The sequence below is a fragment of the Aotus nancymaae genome, unplaced genomic scaffold, assembly GCF_030222135.1.
Source record: "Aotus nancymaae isolate 86718 unplaced genomic scaffold, 86718_ANA_hifiasm-v0.15.2.pri h1tg000018l, whole genome shotgun sequence".
Classification (NCBI taxonomy): domain Eukaryota; kingdom Metazoa; phylum Chordata; class Mammalia; order Primates; family Aotidae; genus Aotus; species Aotus nancymaae.
In genome coordinates this window covers 17,453,560-17,477,539 of record NW_026988430.1, presented here as the reverse complement: position 1 = coordinate 17,477,539, position 23,980 = coordinate 17,453,560, and the positions used below count along the sequence as shown (strand labels likewise).

At 48.2% G+C, this 23,980-nt stretch overlaps 1 protein-coding gene and 1 long non-coding RNA gene across 9 annotated transcripts in view; one reads left to right on the top strand and one right to left on the bottom strand.

Moving 5' to 3' along the window:
* LOC135275760 (uncharacterized) overlaps nucleotides 1-23,980 on the top strand; it is a 126,404-nt gene that overhangs the window by 65,096 nt on the left and 37,328 nt on the right. Inside the window, exons 2-3 of the long non-coding RNA XR_010343338.1 lie at nucleotides 8,103-8,230; nucleotides 16,327-16,424. This is a non-coding gene — a long non-coding RNA (uncharacterized LOC135275760). The remainder of the gene's footprint in view (nucleotides 1-8,102; nucleotides 8,231-16,326; nucleotides 16,425-23,980) is intronic.
* PIK3R6 (phosphoinositide-3-kinase regulatory subunit 6) overlaps nucleotides 1-23,980 on the bottom strand; it is a 66,279-nt gene that overhangs the window by 14,910 nt on the left and 27,389 nt on the right. For 3 of the 8 annotated variants that reach the window (XM_012457579.2, XM_021674724.2, XM_064378319.1), the window contains 16 exons: nucleotides 23,607-23,690; nucleotides 22,587-22,678; nucleotides 21,846-21,914; nucleotides 20,864-20,996; nucleotides 20,620-20,689; nucleotides 19,345-19,528; nucleotides 17,132-17,288; nucleotides 13,931-14,017; nucleotides 13,022-13,445; nucleotides 12,569-12,647; nucleotides 11,470-11,592; nucleotides 8,352-8,462; nucleotides 7,937-8,027; nucleotides 7,533-7,603; nucleotides 6,787-6,877; nucleotides 3,834-3,949 (listed from right to left, as the gene is read on the bottom strand). In XM_012457579.2, the coding sequence (XP_012313002.2) occupies nucleotides 3,834-3,949; nucleotides 6,787-6,877; nucleotides 7,533-7,603; nucleotides 7,937-8,027; nucleotides 8,352-8,462; nucleotides 11,470-11,592; nucleotides 12,569-12,647; nucleotides 13,022-13,445; nucleotides 13,931-14,017; nucleotides 17,132-17,288; nucleotides 19,345-19,528; nucleotides 20,620-20,689; nucleotides 20,864-20,996; nucleotides 21,846-21,914; nucleotides 22,587-22,678; nucleotides 23,607-23,690 (1,982 nt within the window). Of the gene's footprint in view, nucleotides 1-3,833; nucleotides 3,950-6,786; nucleotides 6,878-7,532; nucleotides 7,604-7,936; nucleotides 8,028-8,351; nucleotides 8,463-11,469; nucleotides 11,593-12,568; nucleotides 12,648-13,021; nucleotides 13,446-13,930; nucleotides 14,018-17,131; nucleotides 17,289-19,344; nucleotides 19,529-19,990; nucleotides 20,281-20,619; nucleotides 20,690-20,863; nucleotides 20,997-21,845; nucleotides 21,915-22,586; nucleotides 23,038-23,606; nucleotides 23,691-23,980 lie in introns of those variants that run through there. The other 5 variants (XM_064378320.1, XM_064378321.1, XM_012457580.2 and 2 more) reach the window with 5 other exon arrangements.

Below are 23,980 nucleotides of genomic sequence, written 5' to 3'. Positions count from 1 at the left end.
TGAGCTGATAACATCTCTGAGGCAGTCGACAAAAACAAATTCAGAATTTCTCTAGAAGAATTTTTCCAACCAGTTTTCCCACAGATAAATCCCCAAGAAATATGAACTCATAATTGAAAAATAAGGAATTAAGCTACCATGGGGAGGGGTTCAGTGAACCCAATAAACAGAAGGACTAGACTCCCAGTAATTACAGATAATGTAATTACATAAATCAGATTATAAAATGTTAGAGACAGAATGCTTGTTCCTAAGTACTGCAAGGAAAAATTAACATTCAGACAAAAAGTTTTCTCAGCAAGGCAATTTTACTTTCTGCAGAAAGGGTACTACTTGTTAGCCATCTTGCCACAAGAGTACAATGAACAAAGGAAAGGCAGGCATATTTATTCCTTACACATTCAGTCCTTACTGCTGTGTCTGATCTCCATTGGTTGGAGCTAGACTTCACAACTAAACTGAACCCGATTAGTTAACAACTGAAAACTTTTCTAAATAGATAAAGGCAATGGAGAACAAAGGAAAAGAGGAAGTCAAAGGGGCATAGGCTGTGAGCTGGGACATGCTTGTTGGCATGTCAAGCACAGATATCTTGGTTAAAGTACAAGGGCATAGAATGTACTATGTGGATAGGGCTTAACAGTTACATAGGATAGGGCTAAACAAAGTTATTAGTAAAAAGCAAGAAGTTTTTGAAGAAAGTCTTTAGAACAAACTATTATTTCTGATGTTTATTATTATTCTTCTTTAACAAGAACAAAGTACAAGGACATAGAATGTACTACATGGATAGGGCTTAACAAAGTTACATAGGATAGGGCTTAACAAAGTTATTAGCAAAAAGCAAGAAGTCATTGAAGAAAGTTAGTAAACTATTATTTCTGACATTTATTAGTATTATTCTTTAACAAGAAGGAAAACTTTGAAGAGGAACTTTTTACTTTCTACATAAAATAAAAAATGTTTAGAATGAGTAAAGAAATAAAAGAATAAAACCACAAGGAAGGAACAGCATACTACTATTAAACGGGCACGACATTTTCATTGATTCTAAAACACATTTTAGCATCTCTAAAATTAGAGAGTATTTTGCAACCAATGTGATAAGAAATCATTGTCCATAGTTTAGAAAGCATTGTTTCTTTCTTAGTAATATGTAAAATTATGGTATGCCTTAAATTCAGGGAGACATGGTCTTTAGACATATGTAGTTTTAATCATATCAGAGTCAGTAATCATTAAAGGAAAATGATTGGTAGATTTTGCTACATCACAATATAAAGCTCTTTTAGGTTAAAAAAGCATCAAAAGACAAACAGGGAAAAGTATTTCCAAAATGTATGACAAATAAGGGGTTAATGTCCTCACAGTATACAATAGGATATTAGTATGGGATGAGAATATAAACAGGAAATATGTGAATGAAGAAATAGAAATACAAGAAAGTATTCAACTTCACTAACTGGTGATAAAAGAAACAAAATAATGAAAAGTTGGATCATCAAATTTGCGAAGATGAAAAAATCAATCAATATGTAAATTGTGCTGCAAAATTGTCACTCAAACACTACAATCAGATTGGAACTTGGTATAGAATTTCTGGAGGGCAGTTTGGCAAAATATATAAAAATGATGCCACCCAACTGAATGATTTCACTTCTAGGCATTTTTCTAAAAAGACATAACCTGATTTTTAGCACATATTTACCCCTAACAAAATTCCTCACATTATGCTTGTAAAATAGTGAAAAATGAGAACTTACTTAAATGTCTTCTTATAATTTATTTACATAATTATACAGGTATATGCAACTATCGTATAATAAATACTGACATGTACTTAATGACACAAACATATTTAATGACCAAAGCAAGGTCCCATCAAGATCTATTTACAAGGTTTTAGTATATTTTTGAGTAAAAAACACCAAGGTACAGACCAGTATGTAGTGTAGCTATCAATTATCTTAAAATATCTAGAAAAAAAGGCTTGGTGTTTACACCTGAAATGTTAATAGTCATCCTCTCCAGGGACTGGGAATACTAGTGAATGTACTTTTTTGTGCTTTTCTGTATTTTCCAAAATAAATAATGAAACTTTTGTTTATAGGTTAAAACATTGTCTTGGTCGGGCATGGTGGCTCATGCCTGTAATCCCAACACTTTGGGAGGCTGAGGTAGGCAGATCATGAGGTCAGCAGATGGAGACCATCCTGGCCAACATAGTGAAACCCAATCTCTACTAAAAGAAAAATTAACTGGGTGCAGTGGCGTGTGCCTGTAATCCCAGCTACTCGGGAGGCTGAGGCAGAAGAATTGCTTGAACCAGGGAGTTGGAGGTTGCAGTGAGCCAAAATCATGCCACTGCACTCCAGCTTGGCAAAAAAGTGATACTCGGTCTCAAAAAACAAACAAAACAAAGCATTATCTTAAGAAATAAAGAAATATAAAGGCTAAAAAGTGACCACTGGTTTTGGCAACATGGAGGTGACTTTGCCACAGTGGGACGTGTGTAAGCAGATGGTCGTGGGTAGAAGAGTCATTGATAAGGAGTTGGATACTCTTCGAGATGTATCTTTCAAGGAGCTTGACTGAGAAGGGAAGGAAGGGGATGCAGTGGGTAACTAGAGAGGTAGTTGGGTCAGGGGAGGGTTGGGTTTTTTTGCCCCCTTTTTTTTTTCTTTTAAGATGGAAAAGACCTGAGTAGGTATAGGCTAAGCAGAAGGAGCAGTGGAAAGGAAGAGGTCAAAGCCAGGGGAAAGAGAACTGCAAACAGATAGAGAAGAGCCTGGAGGGGGCAGGTGAGGAAAGGGCTGAGTGATCCCAAGGATCTGGGTGAGGGGGAGGTCATGAGTTTGCTGTGGATCTGATCAATGGGGACGCAGGGGTTATTCCAGAAGCACTTGGCCACCTGGGCATACAGACTAAGTAGGTGGCTTGACCTAAATCAGAGTGTCAGCCTGATGGGTGATGCATGGAGGGGAGGACATCAGTCAGAACGTGGTTCAGGCACAATCATGGGGTGCCAAAGCCAAGCTGAGGGGAAGTGAAATCCAGAGAGGCCATCGGTAGAGAGAAAATGGATAGTCTTATGTCTGTATCAGTAAGTACTGACTGGGCGTGGTGGCTCACGCCTGTAATCCCAATGCTTTGGGAGGCTGAGGCAGATGGATCACCTGAGTTCAGAAGTTAGAGACCAGCTTGGTCAACATGATGAAACCCTGTCACTACTAAAATTACAAAAAAAAATTAGCCAGGTGTGGTGGTGTGCGCCTATAATCACAGCTACTCGAGAGGCTGAGGCAGGAGAATCGCTTGAACCTGTGAGGTGGTGGTTGCAGTGAGCCAAGATTGCACCACTGCACTCCAGCCTGGGTGACAGAGTGAGACTCCATCTCAAGAAGAAAAAAAAAAGTATTGATATGGGCAAAGGCAAAAGGGCAAAGGGCAAGGGTATTGAAAGAGCTGGTTTGATCTGGTCAAAGGTCGGGCTGTTGTTGTTTGGGAGTCTGGCTGTGGTGTGGCGCCTGGAATGGCAGAACGTAGGTGCATTTTGCAGTAATCTGGGTATGTCTTGGGTCCTCAAATGATCAGCAGATGGAGAGTAGGGCTTTGACTCTTAAAGGGCTTTCTTTATACCAGTGGGCACTCTGCACTTCAAATAGACTGATTGAAAAGCAGATTCCTTCTAACAAGAAGGTCCAATCCAATAGCAAAGGCTCAGAAAGGCTAGGAAGTCAGTTACTTCTCTGAATACCCTCCCCTCTGGACTCCCAGCCACCTACCGCTGTCCCAGCTGGCTGTCTCCCTTTCCTAGTCTACTCGGTACTTACAGAGAAGGACCTTCCTGCCAAGTTGGAGGACTTGACGACCTCTGTCACGTTGACATTCAGACACGTGTGGTCTGTGACAGGAGCAGCAGGCAGGGGGCAATGAGGAGACCCTGAAACTGAATGAGATTGGGGGGAGGCTGTAAATGGACCTCAAGGAAAGTAGAGGAGTTTCAGATTCTAGGTCTTAAGATCTCCATGAACCCATCTTGACACCCCCGGCCCTCTCACTCCTCCCTGGGCTCCCACTTCCCGGATCTGCTTGGTCCTAGCCAAGTTGGACCTCCTTCTCAATCATCCATCTTCCTTCCCTGAAGAATCTGCAAGTTTCTGTATCCTCAGGTCACCAGCCATCGCCAACCTAAATCCCCACCCAATACCCTTTCATTATTTCCTCCTGTACCCCTTTTAAAAAGGAATAAAGTTCTAGAAGTTCTCTTGAACTTTCTGTAGCTCTTGGGCATGCTAAGAATATAAGAAGCACCTAGCCAGGGAGGTTGTGCAGGACAGAGGCACCAAGTGGGTGAGGAGGGCATTAGTGCCAACAGGTTGAGTGTTTCTTTGACTTTCTTTTTTTTAAAATTATAGATTTATTTACTTATTTATTTTTGAGACAGAGTCTTACTCTGTCACCCAGGCTGGAGTGCAGTGGCATGATCTCGGTCACTGCAACCTCCACCTCCCAGGTTCAAGCGATTCTCCTGCCTCAGCCTCCTGAGTGGCTGGGATTACAGGTGTGCACCACCACACCTGCCTAATTTTTTTGTGTGCATTTCTAGTAGAGACAGGGTTGCTTAATAATGTATAATGTGTCAAAAATCATTACTGTGTGCCTGCTGCCAGGCTTAGTCCCTCCCTGTCAACTATAGAGGGTTCATAGAAGTCTGTGCTCTATGGAGGCTGCTGGCATCATCAGATGGGTTCTGATAGGGTCTAGATTAGGGCTGGGAGTGGGGAGAGTCTGTGAGAGAAATGGAAGGAATACAATTTGAACAATAAGAGCTAACCGTTATCATTTACTGTATGCACACAAATTAGCTATTTATTATCTCCATTTTAGAAATGGGGAAAAAAAAAACAGGTGGAGCGGATACAAGTCACACACCTAAGGTCACACAGATAGTCAGCGGCAAAGCTGGGGTGTGAGCCCTGCCCATCTGGCTCTGGACCCGCGCCCTTGACCGCCTGCTCCTGAGCCACCTCTAGGTTAAGAGCTGCTGCCACAATTACCTGTCTCCTTCATGGTGTTAAAGAGCTGTGGGTAAAGAGTGTCTTGCTGTTGGAGTTTCATGTGTCATCCACAAATTCAACTTGCCTGGAGGCAATTTTATTAGGAAGTGATGGCTAGGTGCGGTGACTCATGCCTGTAATCACAGCACTTTGGGAGGCCGAGGTGTGCGGATCACAAGGTCAGGAGTTCGAGACTAGCCTGACCAACATGGTGAAATTCTGTCTCTACTAAAAATAGAAAAATTAGCCAGGCATAGTGGACGCACCTGTAATCCCTGCTACTCAGGAAGCTAAGATAGGAGAATTGCTTGAACCCTGGAGGCAGAGGTTGCAGTGAGCCAAGATCGCACCACTGTACTCCAGCCTGGGCAACGGAGTGAGACTGTCTCACAAAAAAAAAAAAAAAAAAAGGGAAGTGATATAATTTCTTGAGCTGCTTCTTTGTGCCAGCTGCTGAGAAAATTGTGACACTACGATGCCCACATCTCAACAGACTAGATTTAGGGGAGGTTACCGGGTGATGCTTAGAGAAGATCATTTCAGAGCAAACAAGAAAGTTCACCCAGGCAGAATTATATCTTGTTCACCATCTATTCCCTTTGTCCATGACATATCCTGGCACGTAGTAGATACTTGATCAATATTGTGATGATGAACACAAATGCATTTTTGTCAGAAAGGCGTCATAATTGGAAAGCTAGCAAAGCCACAGTGATTTCAGGGACGAAGTAAATACTCGTAGTTGCATAGGAGAGGAGGGATCAGAGTTGGCTTCCTCATAAGCATTCCAACCTGGCTCATGTGTATTTTCATTCCACATTTCTTCTGGAATATTCCAAATGTGTTCATTTATTTTTAAAACAAATTTTTGAGTGTAAAATAGCATTTCACTTATTACACAATATTGGTCAAGTATCTACTACGTGCCAGGATATGTCATGGACAAAGGCAATAGATGGTGAACAAGATATAATTCTGCCTGGATAAACTTTCTTGTTTGCTCTGAAATGATCTTTTCCAAGCATCATCTGGTAACATCCCTTAAGTCTAGCCTGTTGAGATTTGGCAATTCTGGGGGGCAGTGGTAAGGAACATAGACTCCTTGAGAATACCTGGGTTTGAATTTCAGTTTTGAGTCTTCCTCACAGAGGTGATGTTGGGTGAGTTATTCTCTTTCCTTCAGTTTCCTCCCTAGTAAAAAGTTGCTGAGACTAATAATATCTATCTCCTAGGGTTCACATGCTTCACTGCCTGGCCCCTGGTGCATGTTTGCAATGTTAGGGACCCTTATTGCCATCCTTTGCATTATTCCAGGAGACCAGGGAGCTCATAATATGAGCTAATATTTATAATTTACTATATGCACATAAATTGGCATTTTCTATTGTCTCCATTTTTTTTGGAATGACATTCAAAGTCCAAAATTTCCAAACAGAAACAATTAGCCCTGTGGGCTCAATTTGAAGTAGGAGGCCAACTGCAACTCCTCCCCGGAGTCCCTCCACCTTCCAGCTGTGTCTCACCGGGCTGCTGAGTCTCAGTTCAGAGGCCAGTGCTAGAGTCTGGGTGACCCCATGGGAAGCAACCTGAAGGCAGTCACCAAGCCCTGGACCTAGCTCCAGTTCCATGACTGGGAGGGCTTCCCCTTCTGTCACTATGTCCTCTCCCCAGCATCGCCCTTCTCATCTCTTCTCTCTTTTTTTGCTCTGCATTCCCTGTTCCTCACCTTCTGTGTCGCTGGCTGGAATGGCCTTCAGGACCAGCCCAGTGGCCCGCAGGGAAACAGTGACCTCTCGGGGCCGGTGGCTGAGCAAGGCCTGGGGGAGGGGTATTGAGAAACAGGTGGGGTCTTCAGGACATACCCCTTCCCCACAGATCCCCACATCCACAGTCTTGCCTCTCTCCCCTGTTTGCCACTTCCACTGTGAGAGTCTTTTTGTTATTATTATGGTTTTTTTGAGCCAGGGGTTTCATTATGTTGCCCACCCCAGTCTTCAACTCCTGACCTCAAGGGATCCTCTCACCTCAGCCTTCCAAAGCACTGGGATTACAGGCATGAGCCACTGTGCGAGGGCCTGTTTTGTCTGTGTCACTGAAGTCCCATAAGGGCTAGCAGATAAAGGCTTGTAGCACTCCTAGCCCTAGAGAGTATATTCAGCCTTCCAGATCCCAAAGAATAAATCTCTAGTGAAATCAGTTCAAGCATCTGGTCAGCTAGCGAGGAAAATATTTTTTAGCAAGGGGTCAGCCCTCTTGTTCCTTAAATTAGATCACCTCCTTGTCTATATATAAGGCCAACTTAACCCCACTCATCCCTGCAAAACTCCCTGAAGGCTGGGGAACTCTGCAGGCAGCTTCAAGAAAAGGGCAGAAGCCTCCTTTGGCTCTGTCTGCTTCCCTGCTTGTCCCTGAGGCCTGCTCTCTCCAGCTCTACCTCCTAGCCACCTGCTGACTATGCCCATGCACACTGACCTTCTGGTAACACAGGGAGAGCTCCGCCCCTGGGCCCTCGGCCACGCCTCTCCTCTTGGGTGAAAAGCCATCTGCAGGGAGATGAGAAGAGGCTTGGGGTGGAGGTTCCCAGCCCTCTCACCCTGACTTCCCACCTCTCTGAGGACAGGAGTTGAGCTGCTGGGTTTACCCATCCATCCATCTCCCTGGATGGAAAGGCAACACCTCAGGGAGCCAAGCTGCCTTTCAGTCTTGCGGAGGCATTGGAGGGAATCAAGGGCAGCCCTGGTATTCAGCAGAAGCAGGGAGCAGGGGCAGCACTGAGGTTGCGGGGGTGTAGGCATCATCAGGTGAGAGGTGGGAGGATGAGAGTTTGGAGAAGATGAGTCAGGGTGACCTTTGGGAAAAGGGAAGCAGATGTTTACCTTTGGGGAATTTAGAATCTTGGATCTTCACCTTGAGCTCAATGAGGAAAATGTCCTCAGCAGGGTCTTGGCTCAGGTCACTGAAGAAGATCTGGAGAGAGGAAGGGAGGGTGATATTTCCTGGTGTGATTTCCAAATCTCTCTCTCTCTCTCTCTGATTTCCAAGGATCTGGGACCATGGAGAACCGTTCCACATAAAGAAGACCTACTTCTTGGATTTGAGGTCTTGAAGTTAATAATGATCTGATTCATTCAGAGATGAAGAAGATGATGTTAACAACCAAGAGTGTCTGGGTATGTTCATGATTTGTGGCCTGGTGACCAGTGTTTCCCCAGAGCCTGGGTATTTAATCTGTGGGGTCCTGGGGTCCAGCAGGCTGGCAAGTACCCTTGGAGTCTCCAGTGGGATGCTTACCTTGACTGTGTAGATCTGGAAATAAATGGGTTGGGTGCCCATGCGGACATAGTAGGTGAGGACATCTAGGATGAAGGGGTCCACAGTCCGGGATGTGTCCAGGGAAGGAGGCTGTGAGGGAGACAGGAAATGTCTTCACCATCTCCCCCCAGGCCACTGTGGGAGATGCCATTTTCTTCAGAAAGATACACCAAGCCCCTACATCTCTGGGATGCACTAACCCAGTGGGTCTTTCAACACATTCCAAGCCTTTCCCACCACCCGATTTCCACTCTCAATCAAAATATTCCTTTCCAGAGCCCCACCTCCTTAGGGAATCTGACTCATTTCAATTCTACAGAGACTACTGAGCACTGCTATATGTGAGGCACTGTGCTAAGTGACTGGGGGAGACAGGATGCTGGAGAGTGAACCTAATGAGAGAGCCAGGACTGGGTTCCGAGCTTGGATGGGCTACTTGCCATTGGGCAGGCAGCCGTGGGCAAGTGTTATTCATACTCTTTGAGGCCTGAGTTTCCTTCTAGAGAAAATGAGAGGTTGGACCAGATGATCTGATGTCTTGTTCAGCTCTGGCGGTCTCTGCATCTATTAATAGGCTAATTAAGGTTTGTGTGTTATTGGGAATGAACTATGCATCTTGTTTTCCAGTCCTTCCCCAGTCCCATATGATGATAAAGCATAGTGACTGGGTTTTCAGAATCTCTACATAGAATGTGATAATGATGTCAGGGTTGGAAGAAAGCTCAGAGTTGATCTGATCCAACTCATATCTGATCCTGTGAGATCTCTTTTGACTTTCACATCTGCTGTACTAAAATATATTCCTTTCAAAAGGGTCACACTGAGAAACTATGAACTTATTCTAATAATGCTGTAATTGTTCACAATGTTTCTGGTCTCTTCATGTGGAAACTGCTTCTGGAGTAAGCATAGGGTCATTCAAATTGTTAGTTACAAGAAGAAGGGGAAAACCAGAATCTTATAGTGTCTTGGCAGAGAAAAATAGCTACCAGCAAAGGAGCACCAATGGGGCCTGCATCAAATGTTCCTACTGTAATATCCTGCAAGTTTCAAGGAAAAAGTATTTTAATACCCAGCTAAATGGTCTTTTGTGTGTATGCAGAGACATTTTCAGATCAGGTATAATCCAGAAAATGTGTACCCCTAAATATCCTTATTTGAATAAACCTCATCAATCAAATGATAAAGCAAAATGTAGAGCTCTTGGGTAGTACCTGCTGCTAATATAAAAGGAAGCTGTTGATTTATACATATTTATTTTAGTTTTAAAAACTACGGTAAAAGTGTAACATAAATTTACCACTTTTATATGTCTATTTTTTAACTTGGAAAGTGCATTCTGTACAAATTAGCCTTTTGATAACTTTCAAAGTACAAGTTAAAAAATAGACATGTAAAAGTGGTAAATTTATGTTACATTTTTACCATAGTTTTTAAAACTAAAATAAATGTATATGAATCAACAGCTTCCTTTTATATTAGCAGCAGGTACTACCCAAATATAATGGGATAATGATACCATTCACAATAGCAAGAAACACTATCACACATAAGTAATAAATTTAGTGAGAAGTGTACAAAACCTGTTTGGAAAAGATAAAATGACATACTTCACATTAAACACTAAAATTAATTGCAGATAGGCAATTAATTAAATGTAGAAATTGAGACGTGGAAAGTGTTAGAGTATATTATCAGTGAATATCTATTTAAGCTTTTGAAAGTATCACTCCAAAGACAAAAACTGTAAAGAATGAAAGTGCTATATCTGACTGCATACAAGTATTAAACTTCTGCAACTCGGAAAATGGATAGGCAAGTTACAACCATGGGAAAAAAATCTGCGACATATTGACGACAAAAAGGTAAAATTCTCTTACTATATAAAAGCCCTTTCAAATCGGCAAAAGATGAGTTCCCTCCCCACTGCCAGCCACGGAGGGAGTGTGGCAGTATGGGTTTGTGGTTAGGAGAGTGTGCTCTGGAGTCAAGCTGCCTGGTTCCAAGTGGCGCTCTAGCACTCATTTTGTGACTTCAGGCAGGATACCTAATCTCTTTGTGTCTCAGCTGCTTGATCTGTAAAACGGGGCTATCATGACAATAGTATCTACCAACAGGGGCACCTGCCTCTGGGCTGCTGTGGGAATTAAATGAGCTGCCCTGTGTGTAAGTGTTTAGAACAGTGCCTGATACAGCATAAGTGCTCCAGAAACATTAGCTATTACAATTGTAGAAAAAGGATCCATTCTACTATAAAGACACATGCACGCGTATGTTCATTGCAGCACTATTTATAATAGCGGAGACTTGGGACCAACCCAAATGCCCATCAATGATAGACTGGATAAAGAAATTGTGACACATATGTACCATGAACTACTATGCAGCCATAAAAAAGAATGAGTTCATGTCCTTTGCAGGGACATGGACAAAGCCAGAAACCATCATTCTCACAAACTAACACAGGAACAGAAACCCAAACATTGCATGTTCTCACTCATAAGTAGGAGTTGAACAATGAGAACACATGGATGCAAGGAGGGGAACATCACATACTGGGGCCTGTCAAGGGGTCAGGAGCAAGGGGAGGGAGAGCATTAGGACAAATACCTAATGCATGCAGGGCTTAAAACCTAGATAACTGGTTGATAGGTGCAGCAAACCACCATGGCACATGTATACCTGGGTAACAAACCTGCATGTTCTGCACATGTGTCCCAGAACTTAAAGTAAAAAAAAAAAAATGATAAAGAAAAAGGATCACAGGAAGCTCATACAAGAAGGAATATAATTGCCCTACACACTTATGAAAGAATATTTTACTTAGTCTTTTCCATGGTGGTCCAATCCAGAGTAAGCATCTGGTAAGTGTTACGAGTCAGTTCAAAGCCACTAGCTGGTTAGGGCCCCTCTCGCATTTCCTTCCTGCCTCATCTCACTGGACTCTTGAGGTCAAGGGTCAAGTGCAGCAGCGAAAAGATAGCCAGCTCTCACCCCCATCCCACCTTCTCTGCCCACTTGGACTCTTCCAGCCTCCCCTCTGCCCAGACTCCACGTCCCTTCCTCTTTCCCTCCCTGGTACCTCACCCTCGCCTACCATCTCAGCCAGCTTGTGGATGGCGGGGCACAGTGTATTCACAGTGCTCTGGTACCATGGGTCTACGCGGCCCAGGAACGCAGCCAGCTCTCCCAGCTCCGGCTGCCTGGATGCTGCAGGCTTCTGGGAGAAAAGAGATGGGGCAGACACATCAGGCCCTCTCTTCCAGCTCTGCCTTCCAGCTGCCATCAACCTAGGCTGTGTGAATATGGCCAAGTCATTTAATCTCTTGGGGCCTCAATTTCTGCATGTGAAGACGAATTGTTGTTCTGTCTTATAAACTCAGATGAAGCTAGAATATCTTTTGCTGAGGTCCACTCACCAGGGACATTGAAAAATGATCACCAACCTTAAACGGGGAGAGATAATCAATGTGCAGTAGGAAGTAAGACCTACGTCCCCACAACTGGATTAATGGACTTCACTGCCTGAAATTTCCTTTTGTGTCAGACCAGAAAGTGTGGGGTGTGTGTGTGTATGTGTGTATATGAGAGAGGGGAGAGAAGCGGGGTGGGGGGGGGAGAGAGAGAGAGAGAGAAAACAGAGAGAGAGAGAGAGAGAGGGAGTCCTGTGTTTGAAAAGTTTGCAACCAATGCCGTTACATACAAAAACAAAACAAATAGCAGCAGCAAGCAGGCTGCCAACAAGAGAGAGACCCAATCTCTGGGCACATTCAGCCCCCAGAGCACCATCTGCAGCCTCCGAAATAGAAGACTGGAGACACCTCTCCCACCTCTACCTTCTTTTTTCTTTTTTTTTTTTTTTTACACGGAGTTCCGCTCTTGTCGCTCAGGCTGGAGTGCAGTGGTGTGATATCGACTCACTGCAGCCTCCACCTTCTGGGTTCAAGTGATTCTCCTACCTCAGCCTCCCGAGTAGCTGGGATTACAGGTGCCCACTATCACACCCAGCTAATTTTGTGTATTTTTAATAGAGACGGGGTTTCACCATGTTGCCCAGCTGGCCTCTCCCGCCTCCACATTCTAAGGATGCTGATTCTAGTCCCTGAGCTGGAGATGTGGGGGATGGGAGGCTGCAGGTGTCCCTGCCCAGCCTGCCCTGTCTCTGCCCCGCCACTGCCTCCCCACGGTCCAGTCACCTCAGGCGCCAGCACTGGGATGTAGTAGAGCTGCAAGCTGAGTCTGGGAGTGAGGCAGAACTTCTGGGTCTCCCGTTTCCTAGCAACAAGCAGCAAAGCAGAGGAGGTTAGGGGCAGGGCTTGGCTTCTAACAGACTTGGCTCTGCTATGTGTTATCTCTTGACCTTGGGCAATCTGTGTCATCTTTCTGAGCCTCTGCTTTCTCATCTATAAAATGGGTACAGTAATGTTTCCCTTGAAGGCTGGTGAGGGTTCACGGAGCTAACGAACATAAAGCAGTGATTGGGTGCTCTGTGATGGCTACGCAGCACTGCACGGCATCCTTCTCCGTCCCACCCTGGCCTCTGCCTCCTGACCCTCTCTTGCCACCCTGTGATCCTTCACCAGCCCATGCAAGGCCCACTTGTGCCCTGACCAGCACCCACTCCCCAACCCTCACCTGAGGGGCCCCACCTGAGTCTGTGGTAGGCCTGGGCCAGGCGCCCCAGCATTCTGTCATCTCCCAGCACAAGGACCCGGGCTGTGTGCAGCCGAGAGATGCCGGGCAGCACTTCCCCATCCCCACCAGGCCTGCCTGTTCTCCGGTGCAGCCCTGGGGACCCATCCCAGCTGCCAGGCATCAAGAAGTCCAGGGGCCACACACGCTTCTTAATGCCTCCTTTGCGCTGCAGCCCAGCTCGCTCCATCTCGGGGCTGCTGGGTGCAGGTAGCTCATCAGCCCCCAGGGGAAGGTCCCGCTCGATGCCACTGTCAGTGGACAGCACGGACACCCGGGCCAACTCCCGGTCTGGCCGGAGGCCCTGCAGATCCAAGACCTCCAAGTCAGTACTGAGGCGCAGCTGGGATCTTGGGCGGAGGAAGAGCACCAGTTCCTTCCCTGGGATGGGGGAACAAGGGCGGTGAGGACATATGAGGCTGGCAGGGTACATTCCTGACTTCAGCCAGTCCTCCTCAGAGGATACACACACACAGAAACACAGACACACACACAGACACATGAGGACACACATCCACACTTACACACATACACACAGATGTATACACACATCTACAGACACACATGCATACATAGACACATGCATGCACACACATGCACACATAGACACATGCACACATGCACACAAAGATACTTACAGATGCATACACACATTTACAGACACAGACATACAGACACACATATGCACACACACAGACACACACATGAACACACAGACAATATACATCACACAGACACACTTACAGATGCATACACACAGACACAGACACACATGCACACACATGCACACACACACACATGCATGCATACATACACATGGACACAGACATATACCACTGTTTCTAGCCAGTTGCATGGGCACGTACAGAGCTGCTCCTCGCCAGTCCACAGGTGGAAGGTAATGGAGGGGCTGGGCAGGGGAATGCTTGGTGGCCGCTCTTGGACAGGGTCACCTGCAGAAAGGAGCAGGCTATGGAGGCCATGGAGGAGAGGGGTGTGGGAGCCTCCTCTGCTCTCCCTACCCTGCCCAGCTCCTGTGCATGGTCTTAGAAGGGTAGCAGGGACTCTCTCCTTCACATCTGGTCTGGCTTTCCATTTCTGCCACCACCTGCCTATCCAGGGCCCAACAGTGCAGCTCTCCCCTCCCTGTCCAACAATGCTTAGCAGCTATGTTTCCTACAAACCTAGCTCAGCCCTTAGGGGTCTTCAGAAACCAGCTCACAAGGCCTTTTCCAACCTATTCTCCTATGCTGGCCATGCCTTCAGCCCTGTGCAACCACCAGACTGGCTTTCACACTATTGTTTTCTTTTTTTCTTCTTTTTTGAGAGAGTCTTGCTCTGTCTCCCAGGCTGGAGTGCAATGGTGCAATCTCGGCTCACTGCAACCCCCACCTCCCGGGTTCAAGCAATTCTCCTGAACCTGGGAGGCAGAGGGTTCAGCCTCCAGAATAGCTGGAATTACAGGCACCTGCTACCAAACCCAGCTAATTTTTGTATTTTTTAGTAGAGACTGGGTTTCGCCATGTTGGCCAGGCTGATCTCAAACTCCTCACCTCAGGTGATCCACTTGCCTCAGCCTCCCAAAGTGCTGGGATTACAGGTGTGAGTCACCACGACCAGCCTCCCGCTGTTCTTAAAATGCCCTGCCTGCATCCAGACGAGGCAGAAAAGACCTCAGCCCTTCTCAGGGCTGCTTCCAATATCTTGTATGCAGTAGACATTGAATTAACATTTGCTGCTGTCGGTGATGCTAAAGAGACTTCATCAGCAAAGTCTGGAGGCAGCAGGAACCCTGGGTAGTCCAGGGGAGAAACCGAGGCCAGCCTGTCTTCCTGCTCCTCTTTCTAGAATCTTTTCTGACCACTCCAGAGGCCCACAGTGGTCATTCCCTCCGAGCAGATTTTGTCTGCACACTGGACCTCACATGTGGTTTTAGGATTTGTCTCTGTGTTCCCATTTCACTTCTATGTTGCTGTGGCTCCTCCTTCATGAGGCTGCAAGTTTCTTAGGGGAGAGCAGCTGGTGTTCACTGAGCACCTACTACTGCCTGCCAGGCCTTGTTCTACTCACCTGGCACACACTGTAATCATTTCTCTGGATCCTGACAATGGCCCTGGGTGACAGGTGACATTTTTCTCCTCACTTTACAGGGGAGGAGCCAGGACATGAAGTTGAAAACTGTCCCAAGGTCACATAGTAAACAGCAGAGTGAAGACTTGGGCCCAGGCAGCTCAGCTCCAGAGTCTCTGCTCTTACCCACAACACTGCTTATAACCACTGCTCCATACTGTTCCCTACAGCCATGGGCTTGACGGGGGTGCTGCCTGGTCATTAAGATGCACAGGGCTTAGCCAGGTGTGGTGGCGCATGCCTGTGGTCCCAGCTATTCAGAAGGCTGAGGTGAGAGGATTGCTTGAGCCCAGGAGGTGAAGGCTGCAGTGAGCCATTATGGAGCCACCGCACTCCAGCCTGGATGACAGAGTGAGACCCCATCTCAAAACAAAACAAAACAAAGCAAATTCACAGGGCAGGTCTGGGCAGGAGACAGGTGTCCCTGGATGTGGCTTGGGGGCAGCCCAGATGGTCTTGCCTGATCCAGGCAATCACTGGTGAATGTCAGCAAGGGGCCATAGAGGAGCAAAGGGAGATTGGCCCCAGAGTTTGTCCCAGTTTCTAGAGAAGCAGGGAGCAGCCTTTTCCATGTGGGATCAGAGGCAGTGCAGAATGTTAAAGCAAAAGAGTAGAAAACTGCGAAGATGGAGTCTTTAGGCAGTTTTTATCCTGCCCACCTCACCCAACTTCTGTGGCCTCCACCCAACCTGGGCTGCCAAGTTCAAACCCAGGGCCTGGCCCACTAACCTCTTCCAGTGGATTCCAGTCCTTAACCCCATGCCTTATGCAGTGGTGTGATCATGGCTCACTGCAGCCTTGATCTCCTGGGCACAACTACAGGTGCACGATCAGTGACCGTGCATATCTGGGACATGCAGGCTGACACATTCCATGATATTTTGGGTGACCATGAAACAGGACCCAAATCAGAACCACCCTACAACAGCCAGGAAACACGTATTTGGGACGTTTCTCTAGTCTATTTCAGATGCCCCCATCTACATGGGGCTTGTGTCAGGGTAGGCATTATCTTACCTATAATGCCTTGCATAAGATAAGGCGATATCTTATAAATGTGCAAATAGGAAGTGTGAGGAATAAAAATCTATGATACCAGATATAAACGATGTTGACTCCTCTGTTCTTTTAGATGCTCTGGTCTTTGTACGATCAACTCTTTTGATTACTACAACAGAGTGGTGAACTAGACAGCCTGGCTTTGCTACTTACTGCCTTGGGTGATCTTGGGTAAGATATTTAACCTCTTTCTAACTCAGTTTCATGTGCTGTAAAGTGGAGATAATCATTTCTATCTCATAAGTTGCCTTTGAGGTTTCATTGATTTAATACAGTATAGGCATATATTTAAATATATGTAAACTGATTAGAACTGCGGCTGGGGTATATATAGTAGGGGCTCTGGGGGTGTCAGCTGTTATCATGACTAAATTACCTGCCTTCTTTTTTTTTTTTTTTTTGAGACAGAGTCTCACTCTGTCGCCCAGGCTAGAGTGCAGAGGTGCCATCTTGGCTCACTGCAACCTCTGCCTCCCGGGTTCAAGTGATGCTCCTGCCTCAGCCTCCCAAGTAGCTGGGATTACAGGTGCCCACCACCACTTTCGGCTAATTTTTTTTCTTTTTTCATTTTTAGTAGAGACGGGGTTTCACTGTGTTGGTTAGACTGGTCTTGAACTCCTGACCTCAGGTGATCCGCCTGCCTTGGCCTCCCATAGTGTTGGGATTACCAGCGTGAGCCACTACACCCGGCCTAATTACCCGCCTTCTTAGTCCTGGTCCTGCCAAATCCCTGGGCTGTCCCCAGTCCTCAGGCTCTTAGGAGTTGGCCAGGCACACAGACAGAGGCAGGTCCAGCGCTGCTCTCTGGCACCCCCTTCGGTGCAGTGAGCTACCCCTGCGGGGCCCTTGGCAGGGTCCCCCATCATCCCGTCGCTTACCGCAGCAGTGCCCCGCCGCTGGCCCCAGCAGCGAGCAGTAAATCTCCTCCAGCCTCTCCACGTGTCCCGCCCGGCTCGGGCTGGCCTCGCTGGCCATCTGCTCCACAGCAGCCACCACAGCATGGAAATAGTGCTCCAGGGTGCGGGGGGAGCTGTCCTGTCAGGGAGGGGTGTCAGAGCCTGGGCCTTGGCCCAGCACCTATGCACCCTAGCTCCTAAGCCAAGTCCGAAGGGCTCTGGTAGCCCAAGGTGACACATCCCCACTTTCCCTGGGGGACCGGCAGGAGCTTCCCCCAAAGGCTTCTGGATCTCACATCCAGGGCCCCACTCCTGCCCTGCATGTGGGGGGTCCCGTCTGCCTCTCATACCCCATTATGGGGAGACTGCAGGTCTGCAACATCTGTTACCCAGAGGGGCAGAGGTGGCCACTGACACCCACCGTCTGAAAGTGTCACCCAGCACTTGGATCACCACTAGACTGAACTTCAGGAAGGCAGGGAGTTTTGTCTGTTTTGTTCATAACTGCATCTCCAGCACTTGGTACAGCTCACTGCACCAGGCTTGTTCTAGGAGCTGGGATACAGCAGCAAACAAAATGGACAAAAATTTGGGGGCCAGGCACAGTGGCTCACGCCTGTAATCCCAGCACTTTGGGAGGCCAAGGAGGGTAGATCACCTGAGGTCAGGAGTTCAAGACCAGCCTGATCAACATGGTAAAACCCTGTCTCTGCTAAAAATACAAAAATTAGCTGGGTGTGGTGGGGTGTTCCTGTCATCCCAGCTACTCAGGAGGCTGAGGCAGGAGAATCGCTTGAACCCAGGAGGTGGAGGATGCAGTGAGCTGAGATCACTCCATTGCACTCCAGCCTGGGCGAGAGAGTGAGACTCCATCTCAGAAAAAAAAAATGGGAGCTCCTATTATAGTATGTATATGGCAGAAGGAGCAGGCAATCAACAAGATAAGTAAAAATTATTGTATAATAAATAACAATAAGCACCAAAGACAAAATAAAGCAGAGAAGGAGGATGTGGAACTTGAGGGAGAGGCTAAATCATTTAGATTTTGTCATCTGGGGAGCCTCCCTAAGAAAGTGACTTTTAAGGAAAGACTTAAAGGAAGCAAAAGAGTGAGCCACGCAGGTATCCAAGAGAACATTCCAAGCACAGGGAGCAGCATGCACAAAGGCCCTGGGTGCAAGGGTGTCAGGCCTGCGCGTGTTGGGAGAAAAATTAGAAGGCTTGTATAGCTGGAGCAGAGGAAATGAAAGGGAAAGTTAGGAGACAGGCCAGAGAGAAAACGAAGAGAGGTGGGGACAGGTCAAGGCCCTCAAGATGAGGTTCTTGGAGACAGTTTATTTTGGTTTTTAGAGATGGGGTGTCTCTCTGTTGCCCAGGCTAGAGTGCAGTGGTACAATCAAAGCTCACTGCTGCCTTGAACTTGGCTCAAGTGATCCTCTTGCCTTCTGAGTAGCTGGGACTGCAAACACATGTCACTACACCTGGCTTTTAAAAAATTATTATCATGTGTAGAAATGGGGTTTTGCTATGTTTCCCAGGCTGGTCTCAAACTCCTGGCCTCAAGCAATCCTCCTACCTTGCCCTCTCAAGTATCTGGGATTATAGGCATGAGCTACCGCCCCAGGCTCTTATAGGTCATTGCAGTGACTTTGGCTTTGACTCCGAGTGAGATGATGTAGTAGCCACTGTTGTGGTGACACAGATTCCTGCTTTTGGGACTGAGACACTCATTCACCCTGCTGCTAGGAATACTGACATTGCCTTATAACTTCTTCTTATTATTTTGAAATGTAGTCTTGCTCTGTTGCTCAGGCTGGCGTGCAGTGGCATGATCTTGGCTCACTGCAACCTCTACCTCCAGGGTTCAAAAGATTCTCCTGCGTCAGCCTCCTGAGTAGCTGGGATTACAGGCATGTGCCACCACACTTGGCTAATTTTTCTATTTTTAGTAGAGACAGGGTTTCACCATGTTGGTCAGGCTGGTCTCGAACTCCTGACTTCAGGTGATATACCCAACTCGGCCTCCCAAAATGCTGGGATTACAGTTGTGAGCCACCGTATCCAGCCAAAATGTATTAATTTTTGATTTGGGGAAAAAGGTGATGTGAAACAGGAGAAGGAGGAAGAGCAGGGTGAGTGACTGGTATGGGTATGCAGGGCTGGACCCGACAAGGGGCTACAGGCAGGGCCATTACCTGCAGCTTCCTGTGCAGAGCACCTGCATGGCAGGCCTCCCCCAGAGCCGCCTGCAGGGCATGGGAGACCACGTGGCGCATGCAGGCCTCTGGTGTCTGCTGCACCTGGGCTGCCTCGATCTCCAGTAGCAGAGCACTGCACACAGAGGCAGACACCAGCTCAGGATCCACGAAGAGGAACACTCTGAGGGCAGAGGCAGAGGGGAGGGGTGGGATTAATAGTAACTAATGGGAGAGGGGCCACCAGATGGGCACCTCAGAGCTGTGTAGCACCTCCAAGTAATTTAATTCTGCTAGAAAGAGGAGTCTTCAATTCAGAAGTCTCTGGGGGGATGACAATAGGGAGTGGTGAGGACTGTGGCAAATAAGAGCATGCACAGCCCTTCTTGAGGGGCAGCTCTAATCCACTGTCCACAGAGGAAAGCAGGCCTAGTCCCGTGTCTAGGAAAGTTCTAGCCTCAATTCTGCTCCCTCTCTCAGCATCCTGGCCCAGTGACCAGGTCACCTTCTAGGAGGGACCCTAAATCCTTCCTGCCAGAACTGGAGCTCTGAACCCTGAGGGAATCCCACCTTCTCTCATCACCCTTATCACACCAGAGAACCGACCTCCCCTACTCCCTCCTCCTCTCCCACCATGTCTCCCCACCTCTTTCATGCAAAGTCCTCTGGGTGCCCTGGGCCTCCATGCATCCTTCATGAACACAGCACCTCACACCCCAAGCTCAAGCTGTGCCTTTCAGAGCCAAGTTAGTGGAGGTGCCTGCAGAAAAGGTAGGTGCCACTCCCAATTTCATCCCCAACAGGAGCAGGGGGACACTTCCTCAGTCTTATCTAAGGGGCTGGGCATCCCCCATGGAAGCCCTCAGGCTTCATTGTGCACTTGCACCTGAGCTCCTCCGCTCTGGCTATTCTGGAGTCTCCTCCAGCTGCCTGGCTGGAAGGATGCTGGATCATGGCCAAGGGCAGGATGGAGGTGGATCAGAGCTCCAGAGTGGCCACAAGGCCATGTCCACGTTCTGCATGTGAGCAGGGTAGCTTCGAATCCAACCTGAGAAGAAAGACCTATCCTGCTGTCAGTGGTGTCCAGAAAACAATATGGCGCGCCAACCTTGAATTGCAAACACACTCCACTGCTGGACAAATGTCATGGCTGGGGAGGTCTGCTAGGGCTCTGCTTAATCCAGCCTCCTCTTTTGTCCTCCTGCCAGGGAGGAGTCACTAAAGCCATGGAACTTTTAGGAGGCTGAAGGTAGCAGTTTTTCTGGGGCCACTCACCTCTCTTGGTAGGGATATGGTTCATTCATCAAGTTCTGTTCGGCAATGACCATCCTTTGGTACAGTGTCCCTGCAAACCAGGCCACTTTGGTCAACCAGCCCCCAAGTCTCTGATTCCCATTCTCCACCTTCTTACAGAAGGTGTGGAGGGTTTTGAGCTCCCTGGTATCCTGGAGAAAAAGTTAAGACCTTGGGCAGTGTTGGAGGTGTAGCGTGGGGAACAAAGATGCCCAGAGGCTCTTACCTGGGACGGCCGTCTCCGTTTTCAGCCTTGTCGCGCAGTCCAAGGCGACTGTGCAGTAGGGGGTGGGCAGGGTCAGCAATCTTGTGCAAAAGGCATATGTTCTCTGGTAGAGCTCCTCTGTGATTCCTGTGGCCTGAATGAGAGCGGGGAGGGAGGGAGAGGTGAAGGGTCCTGTGGGAGTTTCTGGGGAGGGGCTTGGAAGAAGGGGTAGAAGGTCAGACCTGACAGCCAGACCTGGGCTCACAGCTCTCTCCCAAACCCACACCTTCCAGCCTCTTCCCAAGTACCTGTAAGACATCGTTTTCTCTCCCCGCTCCAACTTACCAAGACAAAAATTCATTGCAACAAGTTCTGCAAGCAAATCAACTCCATCCACGCACCCCCACCGCCCTTCTGCTCCATCAGAGAAGCACATTACTGCGGTCCTCCAGGCTCAAAACCTTGGAGGCACTTCTTCAGCCTCCTTTGCTCATCCTTACCTCCCACAGGCCTGAGATACTCCGCAGTACCCCAGAGCCTGCCCTCCCCACCTCAGTGTGCCCTCTGCCTCTGCTGGAGCTAAGCCACATCTTGACCGTGGACTCTCCAGCAACCCCAGACTTGCCCTTCCTGACTCTTCACCACCACTCCCACCCCTGCAACAATACCCAGCTCCCAATAACTCTTCCCGAGACAGTAACCACGTCTGTATCGTGTCTCTTCTCTGTGTAGGGATCAGTGATGTCTCCTGTTGCATTGCACACATGAGCAAACCCAAAGACCTTATCCTGCCATTCAAGGCCATTGTCTCTCCAAATTTATCTCTCTATATAGGAGGGAAAGGGGGTGGCTAGTGCTTAGAAGCCAGTTTAGGGCAGGCAGTCCAAGGGATTTTCTAGGCTCATCCTGGCAGAGACTGACTGCCCTCTAAGGAGAAAGGACAGCATCCGGCTCAGCCACATGCAGGTCACCACTACCACCTTGACTTCAGCCCCCAGCTCACCTTGGTAAGCACGTACATCACAGTGTGCAGCAAGGGAATGATGACATGCCGGAGGTCCTCGCTTTCCGCCTGAAAACAGATCACATGACAGGTATTGGGCCGGGGGACTCCCCACTCCTAGCAGGAGGTAGTCTAGACTGGGGGTGGGCAGGAGATAGGGTGGAAGGTAGCCAGGAGGAGAGCAAAGGGCCATTGTCTGCTCTGGATAGAGAGCAGGGAGGGGAAGGCACACAGGTGCGGGAGCCCCTCAGGGAGGGTGTGGGAGCAGGAGGGGCCTCAGAGAGCTCTGCAGGGGAGGGGCCAAATTCCATCAGGGAAGGAGCCGCAGCAAAGCAACAAACAAGCCCCAGCTTGGAGCGCAGTGTTTCCCAAATAGTTGCAAGCAGAACATTGGGTAGTGTGGAGGATAATTTATGTGGTCCGAGGATAATTTTGAGAAATGTCAATAGTCATATATTTATGTTTATAGGTATCTTCTGTTTCTGACAAGTGATACAGGTTTTCCATTTCTGATTGTGTTATGGCGCTTCTTTTTGAAAGGTGTTTATTCAAGTAAAACAGTGGGAATCGATGTAAAGAAAATATTGCTCATGTAAAAGTACAGGAGGGAGATGCATATGGTAAAAATCATGCAGGCGATCAAAGCTTGGGAGACACAGAGCTGCCAGGACTGAGTCCCTGCCCAACTGGCCCCTCTCTTCCCTTCATCTCCGTTTTCCTCCCGGAGGTCCAGGAACTCACCTTCTCCAGTTCTCTGAGCAGAATGCGAACCAGTGCCGGGCTCTTACTAGGATCTCGCTCGACCTTCTTGTGCAGGGACCACCTCCACATGCCTGGGCCAGGAGAAAGGGTAGCCCAGCATGGCCAGGTGGGCAGGGGGCTCTTAGAGGAGACCCCTATGAGTAGGACCCTGAGCCCTGGAGCCCCAGCTGCAGCTCTGACCAGCCGCAGGTCTGACTCCGCCACTAGTGCTTGATCCAGGTGCGCCTGCGTGGGCTCCTTCCATGGGGGTAGTTCTGATCTGCAGCCCTTCTTGGACTCCCAGGGAAGAAATGAAGGCAGGTGGGACACAAATGGGGACAGGTGTGTGTCATGTGGCACAGAGCAGCAGTGCTTGCAGGTGTGTCCCCAGCCACATTCTGGAAGTCCTGCAGGCCTGGAGTACCGAGGGGAATTAGGTTTGGAAGTGGACCTAGGGAAGGTGGTTAAGAAAGAGGGTGGCAGGTGGGGTGCGGTGGCTCATGCCTGTAATCCCAGCACTTTGGGAGGCAGAGGCAGGTAGATCACTTGAAGTCAGGAGTTCAAGACCAGCCTGGCAAACATGACGAAGCACAGTCTCTACTAAAAATAAAAAATTAGCCGGCTGTGGTGGTGCACGCCTGTAATCCCAGCTACTCAGGAGGCTGAGGCAGGAGAATCACTTGGACCTGGGAGGCAGAGGTTGCAGTGAGCCGAGTTTGTGCCACTACACTCCAGCCTGGGCAACAGAATGAGACTCCATCCCCAAAACAAACAAAGGGGTGAACGAGGGTGGCAGATCCCCTGTGCTCTGTGGCAGTTGCCGGGAGGGCTGAACTAGGGAGCAAAGAAGTCTTCTCAGTCCTTTAGGCTCTAAGTATTTCCAGCAGGAAAGGGGTTTTACTAGAAGGCCCTTGCCCCATGAGCTCCAGGCCGGGTCCCTTTCCTGGTTGTGCATGTGGAGCTGGCTGGGGTAGGATGGAGGTCAGGGGAAGCAGCTGCCGGCCGCTAGCTGGCTCTTACCTTGGTTGTTCTGCAGGGCAGGGGCCTGGGTGCTTAGCTCACGGATAACAGCCTGCACGCTCCTCTGGAGGTCCAGCTCCACATCTGGGCAGTGGTAGGGGTGGGAGGAAACTCAATCCACTGAGCCTCACCCTCGTCCCACCCCATTCCTCCTGAGAATGTCTTTAGCCACTTCTCTGAGCCTCAAGAGGTGCCCAAAGTAATCGACTTAGAGTTTGCAGCCAGGGCTGGAATACAGCCTTTCCTTCCATGTCTCTGTGTTCTTTGTAAAACCAGCATTTCCCCAAGTGCAGTGTGTGTACCATTGGTGCTGTGCAGGACAATTTTAGGTGGTATACAGACACCTTAGAATCTGAAGAGTTATGCATTTATTT